This window comes from Oncorhynchus tshawytscha, linkage group LG05 (genome assembly GCF_018296145.1).
Source record: "Oncorhynchus tshawytscha isolate Ot180627B linkage group LG05, Otsh_v2.0, whole genome shotgun sequence".
NCBI lineage: Eukaryota > Metazoa > Chordata > Actinopteri > Salmoniformes > Salmonidae > Oncorhynchus > Oncorhynchus tshawytscha.
Window position 1 is genome coordinate 78,776,392 of NC_056433.1, and position 24,552 is coordinate 78,800,943.

The 24,552-nt window shown below is 44.6% G+C and overlaps 1 protein-coding gene across 7 annotated transcripts in view; it reads right to left on the bottom strand.

Moving 5' to 3' along the window:
- Nucleotides 1-24,552, bottom strand: part of mast2 (microtubule associated serine/threonine kinase 2) — a 341,277-nt gene that overhangs the window by 48,024 nt on the left and 268,701 nt on the right. For 5 of the 7 annotated variants that reach the window (XM_042322426.1, XM_042322425.1, XM_042322424.1 and 2 more), the window contains 4 exons: nt 23,773-23,864; nt 5,587-5,662; nt 4,894-4,914; nt 498-576 (listed from right to left, as the gene is read on the bottom strand). In XM_042322426.1, the coding sequence (XP_042178360.1) occupies nt 498-576; nt 4,894-4,914; nt 5,587-5,662; nt 23,773-23,864 (268 nt within the window). The remainder of the gene's footprint in view (nt 1-497; nt 577-4,893; nt 4,915-5,586; nt 5,663-23,772; nt 23,865-24,552) is intronic. The other 2 variants (XM_042322430.1, XM_042322427.1) reach the window with 1 other exon arrangement.

A 24,552-nucleotide genomic window follows, 5' to 3' on the forward strand; every position in this document is an offset into this window, starting at 1 on the left:
TGAGACTAACGGTGAGTCTAACAGTCAGACTAGCGGTGAGACTAACAGTCAGACTAGCGGTGAGACTAACAGTCAGACTAGCGGTGAGACTAACAGTCAGACTAACGGTGAGACTAACAGTTAGATTAATGGTGAGACTAAAGGTCAGACTAACAGTCAGACTAACGGTCAGACTAACAGTCAGACTAACAATCAGACTAACGGTGAGACGAACGGTGAGACTAACAGTCAGACTAGCAGTGAGACTAACAGTCAGACTAACGGTGAGACGAACAGTGAGACTAACAGTCAGACTAACAGCGAGACCAACAGTCAGACTAACGGTCAGATTAACGGTCAGATTAATGGTCAGACTAACGGTCAGATTAAAGGTGAGACTAACGGTGAGACTGGGCTGGGCTGCACCAGAGGGAAGAGATGTACTGTACTAGGAGGGGTGTGAGATTCTTCTGGGATACACACACAAAAACATTATGTAAACACACACACAAACTCACTGAGACGGTGGAGCTGGGTGTGTTAGTGCCATATCCAGAGGAGGGAAGTGAGGCCAGAGACCAGCGTCTGCCATCCGTCCTAAGAAAGAAAAAGAGAGAAACACAGAGAGGATGGCAGGGGTTAATGTCAGTTCCTGGGTTTACTATGAAAGGCTTGATGGAGCCATGGTACCCAGCTAGATGTCCGGGACAACTCACACTGAAAATTCCAATCAAATCTAAGTTTATTGGTTACGGACACAGATTTGCAAGCGTTATAGCAGGTGCAGTGAAATGCTTGTGTTACTGGCTCCAACAGTACAGTAGAATGTCTTGTGTTACTAGCTCCAACAGTACAGTAGAATGTCTTGTGTTACTAGCTCCAACAGTACAGTATAATGTATTGTGTTACTAGCTCCAACAGTACAGTATAATGTATTGTGTTACTAGCTCCAACAGTACAGTATAATGTATTGTGTTACTAGCTCCAACAGTACAGTAGAATGTCTTGTGTTACTAGCTCCAACAGTACAGTATAATGTATTGTGTTACTAGCTCCAACAGTACAGTAGAATGTCTTGTTACTAGCTCCAACAGTACAGTAGAATGTCTTGTGTTACTAGCTCCAACAGTACAGTAGAATGTATTGTGTTACTAGCTCCAACAGTACAGTAATGTCTTGTGTTACTAGCTCCAACAGTACAGTAGAATGTATTGTGTTACTAGCTCCAACAGTACAGTAGAATGTATTGTGTTACTGGCTCCAACAGTACAGTATAATGTATTGTGTTACTAGCTCCAACAGTACAGTATAATGTCTTGTGTTACTAGCTCCAACAGTACAGTAGAATGTCTTGTGTTACTAGCTCCAACAGTACAGTAGAATGTCTTGTGTTACTAGCTCCAACAGTACAGTAGAATGTCTTGTGTTACTAGCTCCAACAGTACAGTATAATGTATTGTGTTACTAGCTCCAACAGTACAGTATAATGTCTTGTGTTACTAGCTCCAACAGTACAGTAGAATGTCTTGTGTTACTAGCTCCAACAGTACAGTAGAATGTCTTGTGTTACTAGCTCCAACAGTACAGTAGAATGTCTTGTGTTACTAGCTCCAACAGTACAGTATAATGTCTTGTGTTACTAGCTCCAACAGTACAGTATAATGTCTTGTGTTACTAGCTCCAACAGTACAGTATAATGTCTTGTGTTACTAGCTCCAACAGTACAGTAGAATGTCTTGTGTTACTAGCTCCAACAGTACAGTAGAATGTCTTGTGTTACAGCTCCAACAGTATAATGTATTGTGTTACTAGCTCCAACAGTACAGTATAATGTCTTGTGTTACTAGCTCCAACAGTATAGTATAATGTCTTGTGTTACTAGCTCCAACAGTACAGTATAATGTCTTGTGTTACTAGCTCCAACAGTACAGTAGAATGTCTTGTGTTACTAGCTCCAACAGTACAGTAGAATGTCTTGTGTTACTAGCTCCAACAGTACAGTAGAATGTCTTGTGTTACTAGCTCCAACAGTACAGTAGAATGTCTTGTGTTACTAGCTCCAACAGTACAGTAGAATGTCTTGTGTTACTAGCTCCAACAGTACAGTAGAATGTCTTGTGTTACTAGCTCCAACAGTACAGTAGAATGTCTTGTGTTACTAGCTCCAACAGTACAGTAGAATGTCTTGTGTTACTAGCTCCAACAGTACAGTAGAATGTCTTGTGTTACTAGCTCCAACAGTACAGTAGAATGTATTGTGTTACTGGCTCCAACAGTACAGTCCAACAGTACAGTATAATGTATTGTGTTACTAGCTCCAACAGTACAGTATAATGTCTTGTGTTACTAGCTCCAACAGTACAGTAGAATGTCTTGTGTTACTAGCTCCAACAGTACAGTAGAATGTCTTGTGTTACTAGCTCCAACAGTACAGTAGAATGTCTTGTGTTACTAGCTCCAACAGTACAGTAGAATGTATTGTGTTACTAGCTCCAACAGTACAGTATAATGTCTTGTGTTACTAGCTCCAACAGTACAGTAGAATGTCTTGTGTTACTAGTCCAACAGTACAGTAGAATGTATTGTGTTACTAGCTCCAACAGTACAGTAGAATGTCTTGTGTTACTAGCTCCAACAGTACAGTAGAATGTCTTGTGTTACTAGCTCCAACAGTACAGTAGAATGTCTTGTGTTACTAGCTCCAACAGTACATGTCTTGTGTTACTAGCTCCAACAGTACAGTATAATGTCTTGTGTTACTAGCTCCAACAGTACAGTATAATGTCTTGTGTTACTAGCTCCAACAGGCCAGTATAATGTATTGTGTTACTAGCTCCAACAGTACAGTAGAATGTCTTGTGTTACTAGCTCCAACAGTAGAGTATAATGTATTGTGTTACTAGCTCCAACAGGCCAGTAGAATGTATTGTGTTACTAGCTCCAACAGTACAGTATAATGTCTTGTGTTACTAGCTCCAACAGTACAGTATAATGTATTGTGTTACTAGCTCCAACAGTACAGTAGAATGTCTTGTGTTACTGGCTCCAACAGGCCAGTAGAATGTCTTGTGTTACTAGCTCCAACAGTACAGTATAATGTATTGTGTTACTAGCTCCAACAGTATAGTATAATGTCTTGTGTTACTAGCTCCAACAGTACAGTATAATGTCTTGTGTTACTAGCTCCAACAGTACAGTATAATGTCTTGTGTTACTAGCTCCAACAGTACAGTAGAATGTCTTGTGTTACTAGCTCCAACAGTACAGTAGAATGTCTTGTGTTACTAGCTCCAACAGTACAGTAGAATGTCTTGTGTTACTAGCTCCAACAGTACAGTAGAATGTCTTGTGTTACTAGCTCCAACAGTACAGTAGAATGTCTTGTGTTACTAGCTCCAACAGTACAGTAGAATGTCTTGTGTTACTAGCTCCAACAGTACAGTAGAATGTATTGTGTTACTGGCTCCAACAGTACAGTAGAATGTCTTGTGTTACTAGCTCCAACAGTACAGTAGAATGTCTTGTGTTACTAGCTCCAACAGTACAGTAGAATGTCTTGTGTTACTAGCTCCAACAGTACAGTAGAATGTATTGTGTTACTAGCTCCAACAGTACAGTAGAATGTATTGTGTCTAGCTCCAACAGTACAGTAGAATGTATTGTGTTACTAGCTCCAACAGTACAGTAGAATGTATTGTGTTACTAGCTCCAACAGTACAGTAGAATGTATTGTGTTACTAGCTCCAACAGTACAGTAGAATGTCTTGTGTTACTAGCTCCAACAGTACAGTAGAATGTCTTGTGTTACTAGCTCCAACAGTACAGTAGAATGTCTTGTGTCTAGCTCCAACAGTACAGTAGAATGTATTGTGTTACTAGCTCCAACAGTACAGTAGAATGTATTGTGTTACTAGCTCCAACAGTACAGTATAATGTCTTGTGTTACTAGCTCCAACAGTACAGTATAATGTATTGTGTTACTAGCTCCAACAGTACAGTATAATGTATTGTGTTACTAGCTCCAACAGTACAGTATAATGTATTGTGTTACTAGCTCCAACAGTACAGTATAATGTATTGTGTTACTAGCTCCAACAGTACAGTATAATGTATTGTGTTACTAGCTCCAACAGTACAGTATAATGTATTGTGTTACTAGCTCCAACAGTACAGTAGAATGTCTTGTGTTACTAGCTCCAACAGTACAGTAGAATGTATTGTGTTACTGGCTCCAACAGTACAGTAGAATGTATTGTGTTACTGGCTCCAACAGTACAGTAGAATGTCTTGTGTCGGCAAGAAATCAGGAAATAACAACACACAGTAGATACATTATGTGTCAGAATCCACAATATAAATACGTGGTGTGTTGAGACAGTATATCATTTGGACAGAAAATAGTATGCTCAGTAGTAGGTAAATTAGGATGAGCTATGTGGAGAATACAATTTATACAAAGTCTGCAAACACATGCAAGCAAACACAAATGGACACAAGCCAGCAACACACACACAAACACAGCCAAGACCACAACATGGAGATGAATATGAGATGAAATGAAGCTGTTTTGCATCACAGTCCTAGTTATAGGGTAGTTTCATGCAGGCTTGGGATGACCATACTTCTTTAGGGACTCTAGGGCATCACAAATCCACGGATACGTTCACTGTAAAAACAGCAACACAAAAGGACTGCTCTGCTCAACAAGACGTGGAGCCTTTTCAGGGCCTGTATCCACAAAGCATCACCGAGGAGTGCTGCTCTAGGATCCGTTTAGCCTTTTAGATCATAATGAATACGATTATATGGATAGATCCTAGAACATCACTGCTACTATAACTTCTCTGGGGCCCTGGTGTGTCCATGCTGGGCAGAGGACATGGGATAAGGTGATGGTGAAAGGTCAAAGGTTACCTGTCAGCCCTGTGCCCGTGACTGTGTGGGAGAGAGGATAGTGTGTTAGCTCTACAAACCCACTGGTTTTGTGATGAGCAACGCAGAACCATTTCATGTCAGATATCCTGATTTATCACACTTCACCATTGTGTGGCACTGTTGCATCAGGCTAATTTTCCTGTCTCCCCGTCCTACCTGATTTACTGATTCAGAGCAGATGCAGAAGTGTTATCCATCTCCCATACAGAAGACAGGTTATTTCATTTTACGAGCACATGGCATATCGGTCTTCTTGTCTAGAAGGACTGATGAAACTTACTTATTAGAATCCTTTTCATGTGGAGTTGTGCTTAACTCCTCTCAGGCTCGCTATATCTAGTTCTATAATTACACCTCCTATTCAAAGCCTGTGAATGATAAGAGGATATTAAACTAGGCTTCAACCCTTCAGATGATCTGGGTTTGATTAGCCAGCCTGTCAATTATCACAGAGCTGCTGTGAGTATTAGCCATGGGAGGAGCTTAACTGGGCTTGGGGAAACTGTCTCTTCTGTGGGGTGCAGGTGACTGTCAATCAGCATTATGGCTCAAATGACAGAACGAGGTAATAATCCCTTCTGCCTAGCAAACCACTGTATATACAGAGATAAGACGATCAGACACATTAAGTCATGTGATCCCAATGAGTTAACCCCTTGACCCCAGGCTCACCTGCGAGCTGGAACGAAGGAGAAGTGTGCTGCCGTGCTGGGTGAGAAGTTTCTGGGGCTGTCCAGGGGGCTGCTCCCTGGGAGAAGTAAGATAGAACGACAATGATTAAATACAAGAAGAAGCAAAAGGCTCAGCTCTAGACCTAGTTATTTAGGTGTAAAGGCCATAAAGTCCCCTTACATAGTCATATCACTGATGTGTGTAACAAGGTCGTGAACCTACACAATAGATTACCCAAGATAATATTTATTTCCTGCTAAGAACCACGTCAAGGAGAACCTAGCAGGACACATGGACAACAGAAATAACCCAACGACACAATCACACAGGTTACAGAAAAACACCCAACCTTTATTAGCATGTGTAAAGGGACTGGAATCTATTGTTCTGACATCCCTGTGTGTGTATCGCATAGTACGTACATCCCCCACCTCCTTCACCCAACGGTAAATAGCAAATACATCACGCCTCCCCCTCCTCTGTCTTCCTACTTTCCGACAGGATAATAGGAGTCTTTTAGAGATAACAAAGCTCTTGATGCAGTGTTTTAATTTAGCCAGGGACAGGCCCGAGGAGATGATGTGAGGGGGAGGACCCGGATGAGACGGAGACGAGGGTGCTTAATGACTGGGCTGCTAATCGTCTGGCTGCTTCTTCACAGCAACAACAGCAGCAGTAGAATCAGAGAGAGATGAGATGAATGAGAGAAATAAGAGCATTTAAAGCCCATTACAGAGAGGAAGGAGATGGAGACAAACAAGCTACTCTTCCAGTAGCCACAGAACACGACGTGTCATTACTGTCTTTAATAATAGTGCAGAAGGGACAGAGAAACAAAATGATGGAGAGAGAATAGGAAGATAGAGAGAGGAGGAACATGAAAGAAAGAAAAAGAGAGCAGGGATGAGGTTGAATAAACGCTCTGGGGTTCGGGTCTATATAGAACCCTCTGTCTGCCTGTTAGCCTACACTGTGCATCACAACCTGCTCAACATAGAGGAAACCTGGGGTGTGAGTCACAACCTGCTCAACTTAGAGGAAACCTGGGGTGTGAGTCACAACCTGCTCAACTTAGAGGAAACCTGGGGTGTGAGTCACAACCTGCTCAACATAGAGGAAACCTGGGGTGTGAGTCACAACCTGCTCAACATAGAGGAAACCTGGGATGTGAGTCACAACCTGCTCAACATAGAGGAAACCTGGGGTATGAGTCACAACCTGCTCAACTTAGAGGAAACCTGGGGTGTGAGTCACAACCTGCTCAACATAGAGGAAACCTGGGGTATGAGTCACAACCTGCTCAACTTAGAGGAAACCTGGGGTATGAGTCACAACCTGCTCAACTTAGAGGAAACCTGGGATGTGAGTCACAACCTGCTCAACATAGAGGAAACCTGGGGTGTGAGTCACAACCTGCTCAACATAGAGGAAACCTGGGATGTGAGTCACAACCTGCTCAACATAGAGGAAACCTGGGGTATGAGTCACAACCTGCTCAACTTAGAGGAAACCTGGGGTGTGAGTCACAACCTGCTCAACATAGAGGAAACCTGGGGTATGAGTCACAACCTGCTCAACTTAGAGGAAACCTGGGGTGTGAGTCACAACCTGCTCAACATAGAGGAAACCTGGGATGTGAGTCACAACCTGCTCAACTTAGAGGAAACCTGGGGTGTGAGTCACAACCTGCTCAACATAGAGGAAACCTGGGGTGTGAGTCACAACCTGCTCAACTTAGAGGAAACCTGGGGTGTGAGTCACAACCTGCTCAACTTAGAGGAAACCTGGGGTATGAGTCACAACCTGCTCAACTTAGAGGAAACCTGGGGTGTGAGTCACAACCTGCTCAACATAGAGGAAACCTGGGATGTGAGTCACAACCTGCTCAACTTAGAGGAAACCTGGGGTGTGAGTCACAACCTGCTCAACTTAGAGGAAACCTGGGGTGTGAGTCACAACCTGCTCAACTTAGAGGAAACCTGGGGTGTGAGTCACAACCTGCTCAACATAGAGGAAACCTGGGGTATGAGTCACAACCTGCTCAACTTAGAGGAAACCTGGGGTGTGAGTCACAACCTGCTCAACATAGAGGAAACCTGGGATGTGAGTCACAACCTGCTCAACATAGAGGAAACCTGGGATGTGAGTCACAACCTGCTCAACTTAGAGGAAACCTGGGGTGTGAGTCACAACCTGCTCAACTTAGAGGAAACCTGGGGTGTGAGTCACAACCTGCTCAACTTAGAGGAAACCTGGGGTATGAGTCACAACCTGCTCAACTTAGAGGAAACCTGGGGTGTGAGTCACAACCTGCTCAACATAGAGGAAACCTGGGGTGTGAGTCACAACCTGCTCAACATAGAGGAAACCTGGGGTATGAGTCACAACCTGCTCAACTTAGAGGAAACCTGGGGTGTGAGTCACAACCTGCTCAACATAGAGGAAACCTGGGGTGTGAGTCACAACCTGCTCAACTTAGAGGAAACCTGGGGTGTGAGTCACAACCTGCTCAACTTAGAGGAAACCTGGGGTGTGAGTCACAACCTGCTCAACTTAGAGGAAACCTGGGGTGTGAGTCACAACCTGCTCAACATGGAAAAGCCCGAATCTGCTCCATATACTGTAAATCACCCCAATAAATCTGAAAAGTGGTCAGGGGGAAATGGAGGTGGGGGGGAGGGGGGTGAAACATGGTGTGCTTCCTGCTCTCACCATTCACCAGGTGGGGAAGCATGACGGACGGACGGGGGGCTGGAGATCACCTCCCTCCCGCATCAATTATGTATTTTCTGAGAAAGCGTAGGCAGTACAAAACCTTTAAATATTAATACAAACATTTATTCCTTGTCTATCTGTTAGAGTAGGAAACGCTTGACTCTTTGTGTGTGTGTGTGTGTGTGTATCTGTCATGTAACTGGTAGTGCGTAACATTGAGTAGCAGTGCGTTGAGGCTGGGCCCTGGGCCTGTCAGTGAAAGCTGTGTTTAAATGGGCTTGGGGGCCTCTGAGGGGCTATTAGGAGGCATGGGAGAATGAGCTACATAGGTACAAACAGTACTGTAGATTCAGGCAGGGGGCTGGATAGATAGACAGATACACACACACCTCACTGAGAAGATGAACCCTTATTCAAATGGAGCCGTGTCTGCAGACACATACAGTGATACACACAGACAGGGGATCCACCTCGCTCTACAGTATGGTGGAGAGACACTGTAGTCTACTGCAGGGGAACAACCCCATACTGTCTGCGAAGGCTGAAAGCGATTCAGAGGCATATACAGTATGTAATTTGCACTGGAGAGCCCATGGTGTGTAACATGAGAATTCTCTGAGATGACAGTAAAAACCTCCCCTGTGTTTTCCTCATGGGAGAAACACTCTCCTCATTCTACACCCCTGAAGTCCTATCTATTGGGTTGCTCCTCATTAAAGAAGAGATGCATGCAGACAAACAGCTAGCTCCCTCAGTGACAGTGTCCTATTTTACCACCCACATAAACAAACACAGAGACATAGAAACACAGTCAGACAGAGACATACACAGTCCATTAGAAACATAGACATATATCCAAACACACACTCAGACAAATTGGACATTGTTCTTAACGTTTAAAGTGAAAAAATATATATACAAAATATATACAAAAGTACAAAAATACAAAAAATACATAATACATGTGAATTTCCAATGCAGGTGCACTGCTGTTGGCAACAGTTTGGGTCTCACGGTGCGTCCCATTCAGATGGTTAAGCACTGCACCTGTACCGCCATTACTATACCTCACTTCTACACCTTTATCTCTGTGGAGTTCCCACCCTGGTGACTGCACTCAGAACACCTGTCCCTCTCAGCCAATCAAAACTCAAAGAACACTGTCTTGTCCAATCAGATGTCTGCTACGCACTGTCCACTCAGTAAATACTACACTGACCATAGAACAAGAGGCAGAGAAAGAAGACAGATAAATATATAGAGAGAGATAGGGAGACAGAGAGAGACAGAACACAAAGACAGAGATACAGTAGAGTAATGTTTACCTATACCTATATAATGTAGGTACATGCATACCTATATAATGTAGGTAATGACGCCACATAAAATGCCACATAAAAGCGCTACATGTGCAACACAGCATTCCTAACCTAGCCCACAATGTCTGCTGTGTGGATCGAGCAGTCAACAAGTCCAGCAGTCATTTGAAAGAGTAAGAACATTTCAGTGAGACAACTCAAAGGCGAAATCCATTAAAGCCAAGATAATGGAGGGAATCTTTGCCCTTTATAATCAACTGTTCTCTGTCGTGGGTGATGTTGGCTTTCGCAACTGGTCGAGCACCGGTACACACTAATGTTACCAAGTGTGCTATTGTTCAGATGTTGCCCTACCGGAGTTACACAGTAATAGCGTCACTGCTTTTAGCTTCATGACTGACACTTGGACCCGCAATATTGTTTGTTTAATTTTTATTTAACTAGGCAAGTCAGTTAAGAACAAATTCTTTGTTTCCCCCACACCATCTTTCTAGTGGTGTGGGGGCTGTGCTTTGGCAAAGTGGGTGGGTTATATCCTTCCCGTTTGGCCCTGTCCAGGGGTGTCCTCGGATGGGGCCACAGTGTCTCCTGACGCCTCCTGTCTCAGCCTCCAGTAATTATGCTGCAGTAGTTTGTGTTGGGGGGCTAGGGTCAGTTTGTTATATCTGGAGTACTTCTCCTGTCCTATTCGGTGTCCTGTGTGAATCTAAGTGTGCATTCTCTAATTCTCTCCTTCTCTCTTTCTTTCTCTCTCTCGGAGGACCTGAGCCCTAGGACCATGCCCCAGGACTACCTGACATGATGACTCCTTGCTGTCCCCAGTCCATCTGACCGTGCTGCTGCTCCAGTTTCAACTGTTCTGCTTTATTATTATACGACCATGCTGGTCATTTATGAACATTTGAACATCTTGGCCATGTTCTGTTATAATCTCCACCCGGCACAGCCAGAAGAGGACTGGCCACCCCACATAGCCTGGTTCCTCTCTAGGTTTCTTCCTAGGTTTTGGCCTTTCTAGGGAGTTTTTCCTAGCCACCGTGCTTCTACACCTGCATTGCTTGCTGTTTGGGGTTTTAGGCTAGGTTTCTGTACAGTACTTTGAGATATCAGCTGATGTACGAAGGGCTATATAAATAAATTTGATTTGATGATTCTTATTTACAATGACGGCCTTGGAACAGTGGGTTAACTGCCTTGTTTAGGGGCAGAACTACAGATTTTTACCTTGTCAGCTCAGGGATTCGATCTTCCAACCTTTCGGTTACTAGTCCAACGCTCTAATCACTAGGCTACCTGCCGCCCCATGAGCATGCTGAGTCTGACAGCACAGAGGGTCGACGAGGACTTCGTACTGAGGAAAGCCGTATTGCATGCTCAAGAATGTGCTGGTTCTCATACCGCTGCTGCCAATTCAATGGCATTTGAGAACATGTTTGAAAGTTGGAAACATGAACACACTAGCTAGCTCCATTCAAACAACTGACTCCAGAAATAAGATAGTCAACTGTGTCTGCAGCAGATATGATACCCTCTCATGGCATTGAAACACCTGCTCAACAAAACTGCAGACACAGACTGTGAACAAGCGATTCGGTGGCATTCTCTCTGAGCCTCTTTACTGTGTCGCCACCATGCTCGATGCTAGGTACAAGGACCGCTACTTCGATGCAGGCAAGAAACAGGGTTTATGTGAAATGTTACAGACACAGCTGGACAAGATGGAAACAGACACATTGACAGTGCACACCGAGGAAGAGAGGCCACGGACAGACAGAGCTGAAACTTCACTGCTTGACATGTATGATGAAATCCTGGTTGAGAATGAAACGACTGAACAAATGAACAACCAAACAGCAAGTAAGTGAAAGCAATAGGTTTTGATGATGTTTTACTGGTAATGGGGACATACGTAAATGCCAACAAAATAACTTTGTCAGTGTGTGTGTGTGTAATCTTTATTTCAGTTAAGAACAAATTCTTATTTACAATGATGGCCTACACCGGCCAAACCCGGACGACGCTGGGCCAATTGTGAGCCGCCCTATGGGACTCACAATCACAGCCAGATGTGATACAGCCTGGATTCGAACCAGGGACTGTTGCGACGCCTCTTGGACTGAGATGCAGTGCCTTCGATCTCTGTGTCCATGTGTGTGTGTTATCTACTACTGTACTAGAATGCTTAAAAGGCCGCTAAAATAGTAAATATCGGGTATCGGTATCGGGTTTTTTGGCAAGGAAAATATTGGATATCGGTATCGGCCAAAAATGTCATATCGGTGCATCACTAATGTTCACAGTTCATTTTGTTAATGTTTATTATCTATGTCACTTGCTTTGGCAATGTAAACATATGTTTCCCATGCCAATAAAGCCCTTAAATTGAAATTGAGAGAGAGAAAGAGCAAGAGAGAGAGAGGTGGAGAGAGAGAGGGATGGCGAAAGAAAGATAGAGAAAGGGAGAGAGAGAGTGGAGACAGAGAGAGAGAGCGGGAGAGAGGGGGATGGACAGAGATAGAAAGATTGAGGAAAAGCAAGAGAGAGCAAAAGAGGGAGAGATAGATAGGGAGGGAGGGATGGAGAAAGAGAGCACAAGAGGGGAGAGAGATAGGGAGGGAGGGATGGAGAAAGAGAGCACAAGAGGGAGAGAGAGATAGGGAGGGAGGGATGGAGAAAGAGAGCACAAGAGGGAGAGAGAGATAGGGAGGGAGGGATGGAGAAAGAGAGCACAAGAGGGAGAGAGAGATAGGGAGGGAGGGATGGAGAAAGAGAGCACAAGAGGGAGAGAGAGATAGGGAGGGAGGGATGGAGAAAGAGAGCGACATTGAGAGAGTCTGTATTTAATGAAATTCCTTTTCAGACAGGAACTTCAACCTTTTTTCTCAGCTGTATTGAAGATGTGTTATTAAAAACCCTCCATTTCATTAGCATTAAGTCGTTAGGAAAAGAAAGGCCTAAAGCAGAAACATGATTAGACTCTTAATTCTGCTGGAGCTGAAGAGCTAAGGGGGAAGTCATATGGGGTTAAGACTGACTAACCGACTGGCTGGCTAGCTACCTGACTGACTGGCTGGCTGACTAACTGGCTGGCTGACTAACTGACTGGCTGACTAACTGACTGGCTGACTAACTGGCTGGCTGACTAACTGACTGGCTGACTAACTGACTGGCTGACTAACTGGCTGGCTGACTAACTGACTGGCTGGCTAGCTACCTGACTGACTGGCTGGCTGACTAACTGGCTGGCTGACTAACTGACTGGCTGACTAACTGACTGGCTGAAACTGGCTGGCTGACTAACTGATTTAACTGACTGGCTGACTAACTGATTAACTGACTGGCTGACTAACTGACTGGCTGAAACTGGCTGGCTGACTAACTGGCTGGCTGACTGACTAACTGGCTGACTAACTGGCTGGCTGACTAACTGACTGGCTGGCTGACTAACTACCTGACTGACTGGCTGGCTGGCTGACTAACTGGCTGGCTGACTAACTGGTTGACCGGTTGACTAACTGGCTGGCTGACTAACTGACTGGCTGACTAACTGGCTGGCTGACTAACTGGCTGGCTGACTAACTGGCTACCTGACTGACTGGCTGGCTGACTAACTGGCTGGCTGACTAACTGGCTGGCTGACTAACTGGCTGGCTGACTAACTGACTGGCTGACTAACTACCTGACTGACTGGCTGGCTTGCTGACTAACTGGCTGGCTGACTAACTGACTGGCTGACTAACTGGCTGGCTGACTAACTGGCTGGCTGACTAACTGGCTGGCTGACTAACTGGTTGACGGTTGACTAACTGACTGGCTGACTAACTGACTGGCTGACTGACTGGTTGACTAACTGGTTGACTAACTGACTGGCTGACTAACTGACTGGCTGACTAACTGGCTGGCTGACTAACTGGTTGACTAACTGGTTGACTGGCTGACTAACTGGCTACCTGACTGACTGGCTGGCTGATTAACTGGCTGGCTGACTAACTGACTGGCTGACTAACTGGCTGGCTGACTAACTGGCTGGCTGACTAACTGGTTGACCGGTTGACTAACTGGCTGGCTGACTAACTGACTGGCTGACTAACTGGCTACCTGACTGACTGGCTGGCTGACTAACTGGCTGGCTGACTAACTGGCTGGCTGACTAACTGGCTGGCTGACTAACTGACTGGCTGACTAACTACCTGACTGACTGGCTGGCTGGCTGACTAACTGGCTGGCTGACTAACTGGCTGGCTGACTAACTGACTGGCTGACTAACTGGCTGGCTGACTAACTGGCTGGCTGACTAACTGGTTGACCGGTTGACTAACTGACTGGCTGACTGGCTGACTGACTGGTTGACTAACTGGTTGACTAACTGACTGGCTGACTAACTGACTGGCTGACTAACTGGCTGGCTGACTAACTGGTTGACTAACTGGTTGACTGGCTGACTAACTGGCTACCTGACTGACTGGCTGGCTGATTAACTGGCTGGCTGACTAACTGACTGGCTGACTAACTGGCTGGCTGACTAACTGACTGGCTGACTAACTGGCTGGCTGACTAACTGGCTGACTAACTGGCTGGCTGACTAACTGACTGGCTGACTAACTGACTGGCTGACTAACTGGCTGGCTGACTAACTGGTTGACTAACTGGTTGACTAACTGGCTGGCTGACTAACTGACTGCCTGACTGACTAACTGACTGGTTGACTAACTGGCTGACTGGTTGAATCACTAACTGGCTGACTGGTTGAATCACTGACTGGCTGACTGGTTGACTAACTGACTGGCTGACTAACTGACTGGTTGACTAACTGGCAGGCTGGCTAACTGGCTGACTAACTGACTGGCTGACTGGTTGACTAACTGACTGTTTGACTAACTGGCTGCCTGACTAACTGGCTGACTGGTTGAATCACTGACTGGTTGACTGGCTGACTAACTGACTGGTTGACTAACTGGCAGGCTGGCTAACTGGCTGACTAACTGACTGGCTGACTGGTTGACTAACTGACTGGTTGACTAACTGGCTGCCTGACTAACTGGCTGACTGGTTGAATCACTGACTGGTTGACTAACTGGCAGGCTGACTAACTGGCTGACTAACTGACTGGCTGACTGGTTGACTAACTGATTGGCTGACTAACTGACTGGTTGACTCTTCACAGAGAGCTAGCTTCCAGTACATAGTGAACCTTCACAGAGAGCTAGATAGGGTGTCTATGTCAATTCCTTTTCAATTTCTCTCTGTTATGTTTCATAGAGTTTGGGAGTTTCTTTGCTGTTGAAATGTGTGCGGGAGGGGAATTCTTTTAACTCAGGTGACGAAATCCGAGTCAGTAACCACCGAATAGGGCTGCAAATCTTTGCCTATGAATACTCCCACTGCTTCCGTTATTTCTTTAGATTTTTCTGAATTTGTCGCAAATTGTTGTTGGAAGGCAGCAACGAGAGATTGTTGTGTTTTCATTCACGAGTGGACTCTCAATGCTCCAGCTCCACCACGTAAATGACACGTTACAAGTGTTTCCACTCGAGTAGCCGACAGTGGCAAAGCAATGCTTGGCAGACTGTACTTTGTATGTTCACGGTCTTCTTAACCTCGTCATCATATTGAATGCTGAATCCAAAATGTTCCCACACAGCGGATTTAGTTTCCCCTCTCTTCATGGGGCCCCTTTAGGGAGGTTTCCTACTGAGATGTCATTCCAAATCATCCATTGGTTGTTTAAGGGGGAGGGGGTTGCGGTCACTGCGGTTGCCACATTTTGAGACATTGCTGTGGAGTAAAGTCTGTCAGCCCTCAGGAGCCCCTTAACGGCCACAAGCTGCACGTCTGGTGCTGTGGATCTGAATGTACAACGTGTGTGTACTCTTCAGCGCAATAAGCAGGTTTTGGAAATTCTAGGAAAATGACAGGCATATGGTAATTCCGCGGTTCACGTGTGCATATTGAACTGTAGGGGGCGTACCGAACGGTTGGATAACATACCGTGTATCGTTTTATCCCTAATCTGTATACGTCTCAGGAGCAGCACAAAACAACACTACTGCTCTCTCAAAGCGATCGCCCTTTTATGAAGCCTTCAGCTATTCAAGATGGCCTTTGGCAGCAATTCACTAATTTCAGTATATTACAAATGTATCGCATATGTAAAACCTTAGACTTGTATTGGGAAGGTATAACTGGTTTTGGGGGAATTGGGGGACTCTCGTTGATCATTATCTTAATTGTGTTGTAGTTAGTTAGCTGTTAATGTTCCTCAAGGTTGGCACACAGCTGGTATGACAGAGGGGCAAGCCAGATGGGGCAGAGACTGAGACTGGTACAAGGTCTGTTGCCACGGTAACGATAGCCACAGCATCTTTCTGGGCAGAAACAGTCAACTGAAGGGCATAGAGAGAAAGAGAGAGATGGAGAGGGAGGGAAATACCACTGTGTTGATTATGGATGCTGCTCACGACCTGACAGTTCCCAGCAGCCACAAAACCATCAGTAGGAAGAGACGCTGAGAGCAGTCCGCCTCTCTCTTCCTCAAATCTGCTCTCTCCTCGTTTGTCTCAGTGTCTCGCTGTCCGTATATGTTCTCTCTGTTACTCTCTTTTCTGCATCCTTACACTCCATTGGCGTCACTCCCTATTGTTCCTGTGTGCTGGCGTTCCTCTCTACTCTCTTCCTCTCCTCTTCAGTGTCTATGTCCCTATATGCCCTCTCTGTCCCTATATGTCCTCTCTGTTCATATATATGCCCTCTCTATCCCTATATGTCCTCTCTGTTCTTCCCCCCTCCCTCCTCAGTGTATCTGTCCCTATATGTCCTCTCTGTTACTCTCAACCTCTCACTCTCTCACTCTCTCCCCCCTCCCTCCCTCTCTCTACCACTTCCCCCTCTCTCTCTCTTCAGAACTCAGTTCATATGAGCCCTACCCAGGGTGAGATAAGTAGTGAATGCGATTAGAGTCTGGAGCCACTATGGTGACAGAGGCTTTTACAAAGCATTATCTGGTTTCCTGGGACACAGCATCCCTTTTATGTGTGTGTATGCGCGCGTGGGTAAGAGCAGCATCGTTACACAAGAACATCTTGTCTCAGAGTGCTGTGATCAGAGAGCCTTTTGAGCCAAGAGACCACACTTTCAGCCTGAATGTGTGTGTGTGTGATTGACAGGCTATTCAGTTTCATTATTTCCTTTTGAGGAAATTAGATGGTTGTGATTTCATCTCAGTAAATGTCAGCTGGCTCAACTTGATCCACCAATAAGAAAGCAAGGTCGTAGCCCCCATGTTGATACAGTGTTGTGATTTCCTGTCTGTCTCGCTCTCTCTCCTTTCATCCTATCCCACCATTTTCTCTCCTCTATCTCTACCTCTCATGTTTTCGGTCTTTCGAAGAGGGGTGTGTGTGTGCACACGTGCATGGGTGTGTGTGTAGCTTTGCAAGCTGTCAGAGCATTCACCTAAACCTGTCAGATTACATTAGGCTGCTGCATCAGGGCTGGAGACACAAAAAAACGCACAAACGCACGCACACACACAGCTAGATAACACTGACTCCGACTACACAACCAGTGAACACTATGTACTGTATGTGTGCGAGTACTCTGTACGGTGTGAGTACTCTGTATGGATTATGGGTGCGAGTACTCTGTATGGTGTGAGTACACTGTACGGATTATGGGTGCGAGTACTCTGTACGGTGTGAGTACTCTTTACGGTGCGAGTACTCTTTACGGATTATGGGTGCGAGTACTCTGTACGGTGTGAGTACTCTGTATGGATTATGGGTGCGAGTACTCTGTACGGTGCGAGTACTCTGTACGGTGCGAGTACTCTGTACGGTGCGAGTACTCTGTACGGTGCGAGTACTCTGTATGCATTATGGGTGCGAGTACTCTGTACGGTGCGAGTACTCTGTACAGTGCGAGTACTCTGTACAGTGCGAGTACTCTGTATGGATTATCGGTGCGAGTACTCTGTACGGTGCGAGTACTCTGTATGGATTATGGGTGCGAGTACTCTGTATATGTTGCTTGCTTGAGTGGATCCATGCTGTGTTGGCACTTTGCCATGTCATGGAACTGTTGTCTCCAAATGCAGTGGTTCCCGCTCTCTGCGCGTGCACACAGACAGACAGACAGACAGACAGACAGACAGACAGACAGACAGACAGACAGACAGACATACACCAATGTCACAGAACAGCAGAGCCTCCAGTCCCTGACTGTGCAGAGCTCTGTGTATATTCTCAATTCTAATTGGGTCATATGTGATATTATATTTTCTGGAAAACCACACAGAGTTTTCTGCTGCAAACCCCCCTGATAGAAATGGCATGCTGTGATGAACTGCAGTGGATGGTCTTGGAAGATATTAACTTAAGCTTAGAAAAGACTAGAGAAAGAGTACACGTTTGATGAGGGTTTGTCAGATCCACTGTGTGTGTGAGTGAGTGAGTGAGTGTACTTGTTTTCCTACGTTATTGGGACCCCAATGCTCCAACAATACACCCAAATGGCCTGACAAAGCAGGAAAACAACTTTTTTCATGTTCTGAATTTGTTCAAATGCTATTTTGAGCATAACGTGGAAATAACTGTATTTTTACTACTTTGCAGATATGAAACAAATAGAAAATTATAATATCAGTCAAAAATATCAAATTCCGAGTTTATGCTTCAAAACCAACTTTATAAGAGGTTTTAAAAATAGGTTCTATCACGTACAATAAAGGAATTGTTGGCAGAATACGTGGATGCAGTTAAATGCACGATACATTTCTTGCAAAGAAATACATTTCTTCTTCCAATAGTCAAAAACATATTGCTATCAGGTTGTAAATCACAGCTGACCTGGTACCTTGCTTGCTGCCTCCATTCAGGATGCACTGTTTCAGTTTCAATGACTCACTAGTTTGAACAAAAACTATAACTAAGGCTGGCAATGTCAATACAATAAAACTAGCAAGGGCAATGATCACAAGTCAGTCATAACGTGGCTAATTGGCTAGCGCACGTGTGTCAAACAAGGCCCGCGGATTGAATAGGACACACAAGCGAGTATAATGAGTCAAAAGTTGAGTTATCTCCTGTACTTCATGAAATTACAGCCTGATGCGCTCGCATCGGTGAATTCAACTTCAATTGCGCTGCTTTTGTGTGTCTTGTTTACATCGTGCAGGGGAGGGAAAGTGTACAGACACATGCCACAGTCCTAGCTAGGCTACTAAAATGTTGCAGTCTGGCTTCAGGTTTTAAAGCATGTCAATTAATAACCAAAACCTGCAACAAAACACCATGTAAATGAGATATAGGCAGGCCTATCACAGGAACATGTTGAGTGGCCCATACACGGCATTCAACCGCACTGGTGATCCATGCAGTGTAAAACAAAGATAGCAGCATTTTTGTTACGTGGCGTTATTACATACTTTACAAATATTATTTTTTACTATTTTGTTTTAAAATGTTAAAATCCTATGTACGTGAGTGTACATTATAAAGGTACATTTTTTAAAAATACAAAAAAAGTACAAAATAAAGTATGCCTGGCCCGTGAATTTGTTGTGTTATTTCTTTTTTTTCTCTTTTACCCCCTTTTTCTCCCAAAAATTCGAGCCTGTCTGTTCACTGCAAATACCCAACTGACTCGGGAGAGCCAAAGGCGGAGTCATGCCTCCTCCGAAACATGACACGCCAAACCGCACTCCTTAACACCAGCCCGCTTAACCTCACTAGGGTAGGGGGCACTATTTTCACCTCCGGATGAAAAGCGTGCCCAAAGTAAACTGCCTGTTACTCAGGCCCAGAAGCTAGAATATGCATATAATTGGTAGATTTGGATAGAAAACACTCTAGCGTTTCCAAAACTGTTAAAATAATGTATGTAAGTATAACATAACTGATATGGCAGGTGAAAACCTGAGAAAAATCCATCCAGGAAGTGGGATTTTTTAAACGTTTGTAGTTTTTCATTGATTGCCTTTGATTTAGGACTCAGATTGCACTTCCTATGGCTTCCACTAGATGTCAAGTCTTTAGTAATTGTTTCAGGCTTGTATTCTGAATAATGAGAGACTAAGACCACTCTGAATGAGTGGACCCTGCAGTGTCCCAGAGCAGTTAACTGCGTGTGACCGAGAGCGCGCCTTTCTTGTTTTTCTTTTATATTGACAAAGCTATTATTGATTATTATGACTAAAAAGAAACTGAGGATTGATTATAAACATCGTTTGACATGTTTCGACGAACTTTACTGATACTTTTGGGATTTTTCATCTGCCTGTTGTGACCGCCTTGGATCCATTGGATTACTGAACAAAACGCACCAACAAAAAGTTTTTGGGATATAAAGAGGGACTTTATCGAACAAAACAAACATTTATTGGGTAACTGGGAGTCTTGTGAGTGCAACCATATGAAGATCATCAAAGGTAAGTGATTCATTTTATCGCTATTTCTGACTTTTGTTACTCCTCTACTTGCCTGGTAACTGTTTGTAATGTTTTGTGCGCTGGGTGCTGTCCTCAGATAATCGCATGGTATGCTTTCGCCGTAAAGCCTTTTTGAAATCTGACACAATGGTTGGATTAACAAGAAGTTCATCTTTAAGCCGATGTATAACACTTGTATGTTTTTTGAATATTTATTATGAGTATTTCTGTTTTTGAATTTGGCGCACTGCAATTTCACCGGATGTTGGCCAGGTGGGACGCTAGTGTCCCACACCCCCTAGAGAGGTTAACCCGGAAGCCAGCCGCACCAATGTGTTGGAGGAAACACCATTCAACAGGCGACCGGGGTCAGCCTGTAGGCACCCGGCCTGCCACAAGGAGTCGCAAGAGCACGATGAGCCAAGCTCTCCCCTTAACCGGAAAGACGCTGGGCCAATTGTGCGCCGTCCTATGGGACTCCCAGCAACGGCCGGTTGTGACACAGCCCGGGAATGAACCCGGGACTGCAGGAATGCCTGCGATGCAGTGCTAGAGACCGCTTCGCCGCTCGGGAGAATCCTTGTTGTGTTTTTTCAATATGGCCCAAGCGCTGATTGTGTCTGACACCCCTGGGCTAGCGTATCCATTTATGTAGCTTGCTATTTATTTAGCAAGCTAAAAACACGTTGCCTAACATCAACAATCTCGCTAGCTAGCTGCTGGGAGGATGTCATGTCATTGGAGAAGTGGGTGAGTGACTGACTTTTTCCCACAGATAATTTTTCGTTGGCTATAGCTACAGATGCTACAGGTATTATTTGGTTAGCAAGCAAGAAATGTGAATCGCTATGCTAGCTAGCTATGCTAAACTTGAAGGACTGTTATCAACAGTTAGCATATATCTTAGTTGGCAATCAAATGTATTGGCATCGATCAAATGGGCGGGCAGGCATGCAAGTTCCCATTCAGTTGTTAAAACGTGAGTTGGGACAAGCATGTATTGGCAGGCCAGCTGCAGAAGGACGAGCAGGCTACATTTCCCCATCGTTTATCAGTGCAATTTTGACGGTCAACTAGCTGAACAAGTTTTAGAGGGTTTATTTAATGTTCCTTCTTTAGATTTCAGCTCATCTTGCTCTGGCTAGCATTAGTTGTTGATCTTGTTGTTGTGCATAGCTGAGGGGGAGAGAGCCTACATTTTCATGGTTGTTTGATCAAAAGGATTGTGAAGTCCCTAAATGTAAAACTCCTGTGGTATTTACAGTGCATTCGGAAAGTATTCAGACCTCTTGACTTTTCCCACATTCTGTTAACTTACAGCCTTATTATAAAATGGAGAAAAAATATAAAAATCTTCAATCTACACAGTGATAATGACAAAGCGAAAACAGGTTTTTAGAATAAAAAAAAGAAACCTTATTTACTTAAGTATTCAGACCCTTTGCTATGAGACTTGAACGTGAGCTCAGGTGCATTCTGTTTCCTTTGGTCATCCTTGAGATGTTTATACAACTTGATTGGAGTCCACTTGTGGTAAATTAAATTGATTGAAAAATACTTGGAAAGGCACACACCCGTCTATATAAGGTCCCACAGTTGACAGTGCATGTCAGAGCAAAAACAAAGCCATGAGGTCGAAGGAATTGTCTCCGAGACAGGATTGTGTTGAGGCACAGATCTGGGGAAGGGTACCAAAACATTTCTGCAGTATTGAAGGTCCCAAAGAACACAGTGACCTCCATCATTCTTAAATGGAAGAAGTTTGGAACCAACAAGTCTCTTCCTAGAGCTGGCTGCCCGGCCAAACTGAGCAATCGGGGGAGAAGGGCCTTGGTCAGGGAGGTGACCAAGAATCCGATGGTCACTCTGACAGAGCTCCAGAGTTCCTCTGTGGAGAGGGGAGAACCTTCCAGAAGGACATAAATCTCTGCAGCACTCCACCAATCAGGCCTTTATGGTAGAGTGGCCAGACGGAAGCCACTCCTCAGTAAAAGGCACATGACAGCCCGCTTGGAGTTTGCCAAAAGCCACCTAAATGACTCAGACCATGAGAAACAAGATTCTCTGGCTTGATTGAACTCTTTGGCCTGAATGCCAAACATCACGTCTGGAGGAGACCTGGCACCATCCCTACGGTGAAGCAAGACCTGTTTTTGCTTTGTTATTATGGGGAATTGTGTGTAAATTGATGAGGGAAAAACACAATTTAATTGATTTTAGAATAAGGCCGTAACATAACAAAATGTGTAAAAAGTCAAGGGGTCTGAATACTTTCTGAATGCACTTTATATATTTGCAGAAATCCATTCAGGTGTATTTTGTGGCTTTCGGTAAATATGTGTTCTCATGATCTAAAGATACGCTGTTGCTACTGTCTATAAACACACAGTCCAGTTCAAAGTGAATGATGGCAGGCTATTTCACTAACGCCCATGTGGCATATTGCTATTTGCATGTTGGTTTACTGTAGCTCTGTTTGGCTATGGCATACCGGTCTATGTAAACTCCGTTCCTGGACAGATTATTTTATTTGGTTTTATTTACTATTACTGTCTATTAAGTGTCCAAACACACAGCCTCTTTTTCATAGACCGAATCTTCACAAAAGCCTTCCCAAACGTTCTATGAATTTATGAAAATGACCAGAATGTTAGCTCTCGCTTATCAGAACATTATTCCTGGGAGTGTATATGAACAGATGTTAATCAAATGTCATGTTGATAAAATGCTGTCAGTTCCACTTTAAGGGACAGGTTTACGGTTTTGCGGTTAAGGTTAGTGTTTTTGGGGTTAGGGTTAGTATTTTGGGGGTTACGGTTAGGGTTAGGGTTTTTGGGGTTATGGTTAAGTTTTTGGGGGGGTTTAGGTTAGGGTTAAGGAAAATAGGATTCTTAATGGTCAAACATTTTTACTCAAACATTTCACTAAAATAAAGCTGAGTGTGTTGGTGAGTGAGTGAGTGAGTGAGTGAGTGAGTGAGTGAGTGAGTGAGTGAGTGAGTGAGTGAGTGAGTGAGTGTGTGTGTGTGCGCGTGTGTGTTGGTGAGTGAGCGTGTGTGTGTGTTGATGAGTGTGTGTGTGTGTGTGTGTATGTATGTTGGTGAGTGTGTGTGTGTGTTGTGTGAGTGAGTGAGTGTGAGTGTGTGTGTGTGTGTTGGTGAGTGAGTGTGAGTGTGTGTGTGTTGGTGAGTGAGTGTGTGTGTGTTGGTGAGTGTGTGTGTGTTGGTGAGTGAGTGAGTGAGTGTGTGTGTGTTGGTGAGTGAGTGTGTGTGTCTTGGTGAGTGTGTGTGTGTTGGTGAGTGTGTGTGTTGTTGAGTGAGTGAGTGAGTGTGTGTGTGTGTGTTGGTGAGTGAGTGTGTGTGTGTGTCTTGGTGAGTGTGTGTGTGTTGGTGAGTGTGTGAGTGTGTGTGTGTTGGTGAGTGAGTGTGTATGTGTGTGTCTTACCTGGGTGTCCATGTAGTGGTGAGTGTGTGTGTGTGTTGGTGAGTGAGTGGGTGAGTGTGTGTGTGTTGGTGAGTGTGTGAGTGTGTGTGTGTTGGTGAGTGTGTGTGTGTTGGTGAGTGTGTGTGTGTTGGTGAGTGTGTGAGTGTGTGTGTGTTGGTGAGTGAGTGTGTATGTCTTACCTGGGTGTCCATGTAGTGGTGAGTGTGTGTGTGTGTGTGTGTGTGTTGGTGAGTGAGTGGGTGAGTGTGTGTGTGTTGGTGAGTGAGTGTGTATGTGTGTGTCTTACCGGGGTGTCCATGTAGTGGTGAGTGTGGTCTGGGTAGTGTAGGAGAGGTACTGGACGTCACAATCAGGCTCTTCCTGTTACTGGTCCGACAGCTAGGAAGAGAAGAGACACACACACTTAAAAACGACAACAACAGCACACACACACACACCAATAGGGAGTTTGCTCTGAACTGGGCGTAGATTTCCAATACTTTTGGAGCCAGTTGAACAACACTATCATTCTCATGATGTGTTCTTCTATCTGCATACCATTTCCTCAATGGCATTCCCTCTTTCAGTGTCCACAGAACAAGTAATAAGTGGCTTCCTTAATACTCCACACTTCAAACAAGTTAAAGGTTAAGGTAAACCAAGTTAATCAGGTTAGAGTTTACAGTGTTAGAGGTTACAGTAGACCAAGTTAATCAGGTTTGAGGTTACATTAGACCAAGTTAATCAAGTTAAAGGTTAAGGTAGACCAAGTTAATCAGGTTAGAGGTTACAGTAGACCAAGTTAATCAGGTTAGAGGTTACAGTAGACCAAGTTAATCAGGTTAGAGGTTACAGTAGACCAAGTTAATCAGGTTAGAGGTTACAGTAGACCAAGTTAATCAGGTTAGAGGTTACAGTAGACCAAGTTAAAGGAACAGTGTAGCAGCTCCACACACACCTATTAATGAAAGCGTCCCAGCTGACCCCAGAGTGTCTCTCTCTCTCTCAAGACCCCACTCAGCACAGCTGTATAGTACTCACTGCCCACTGCTCAGACTGGCACACTACATTGGGGTGACCTACCAAG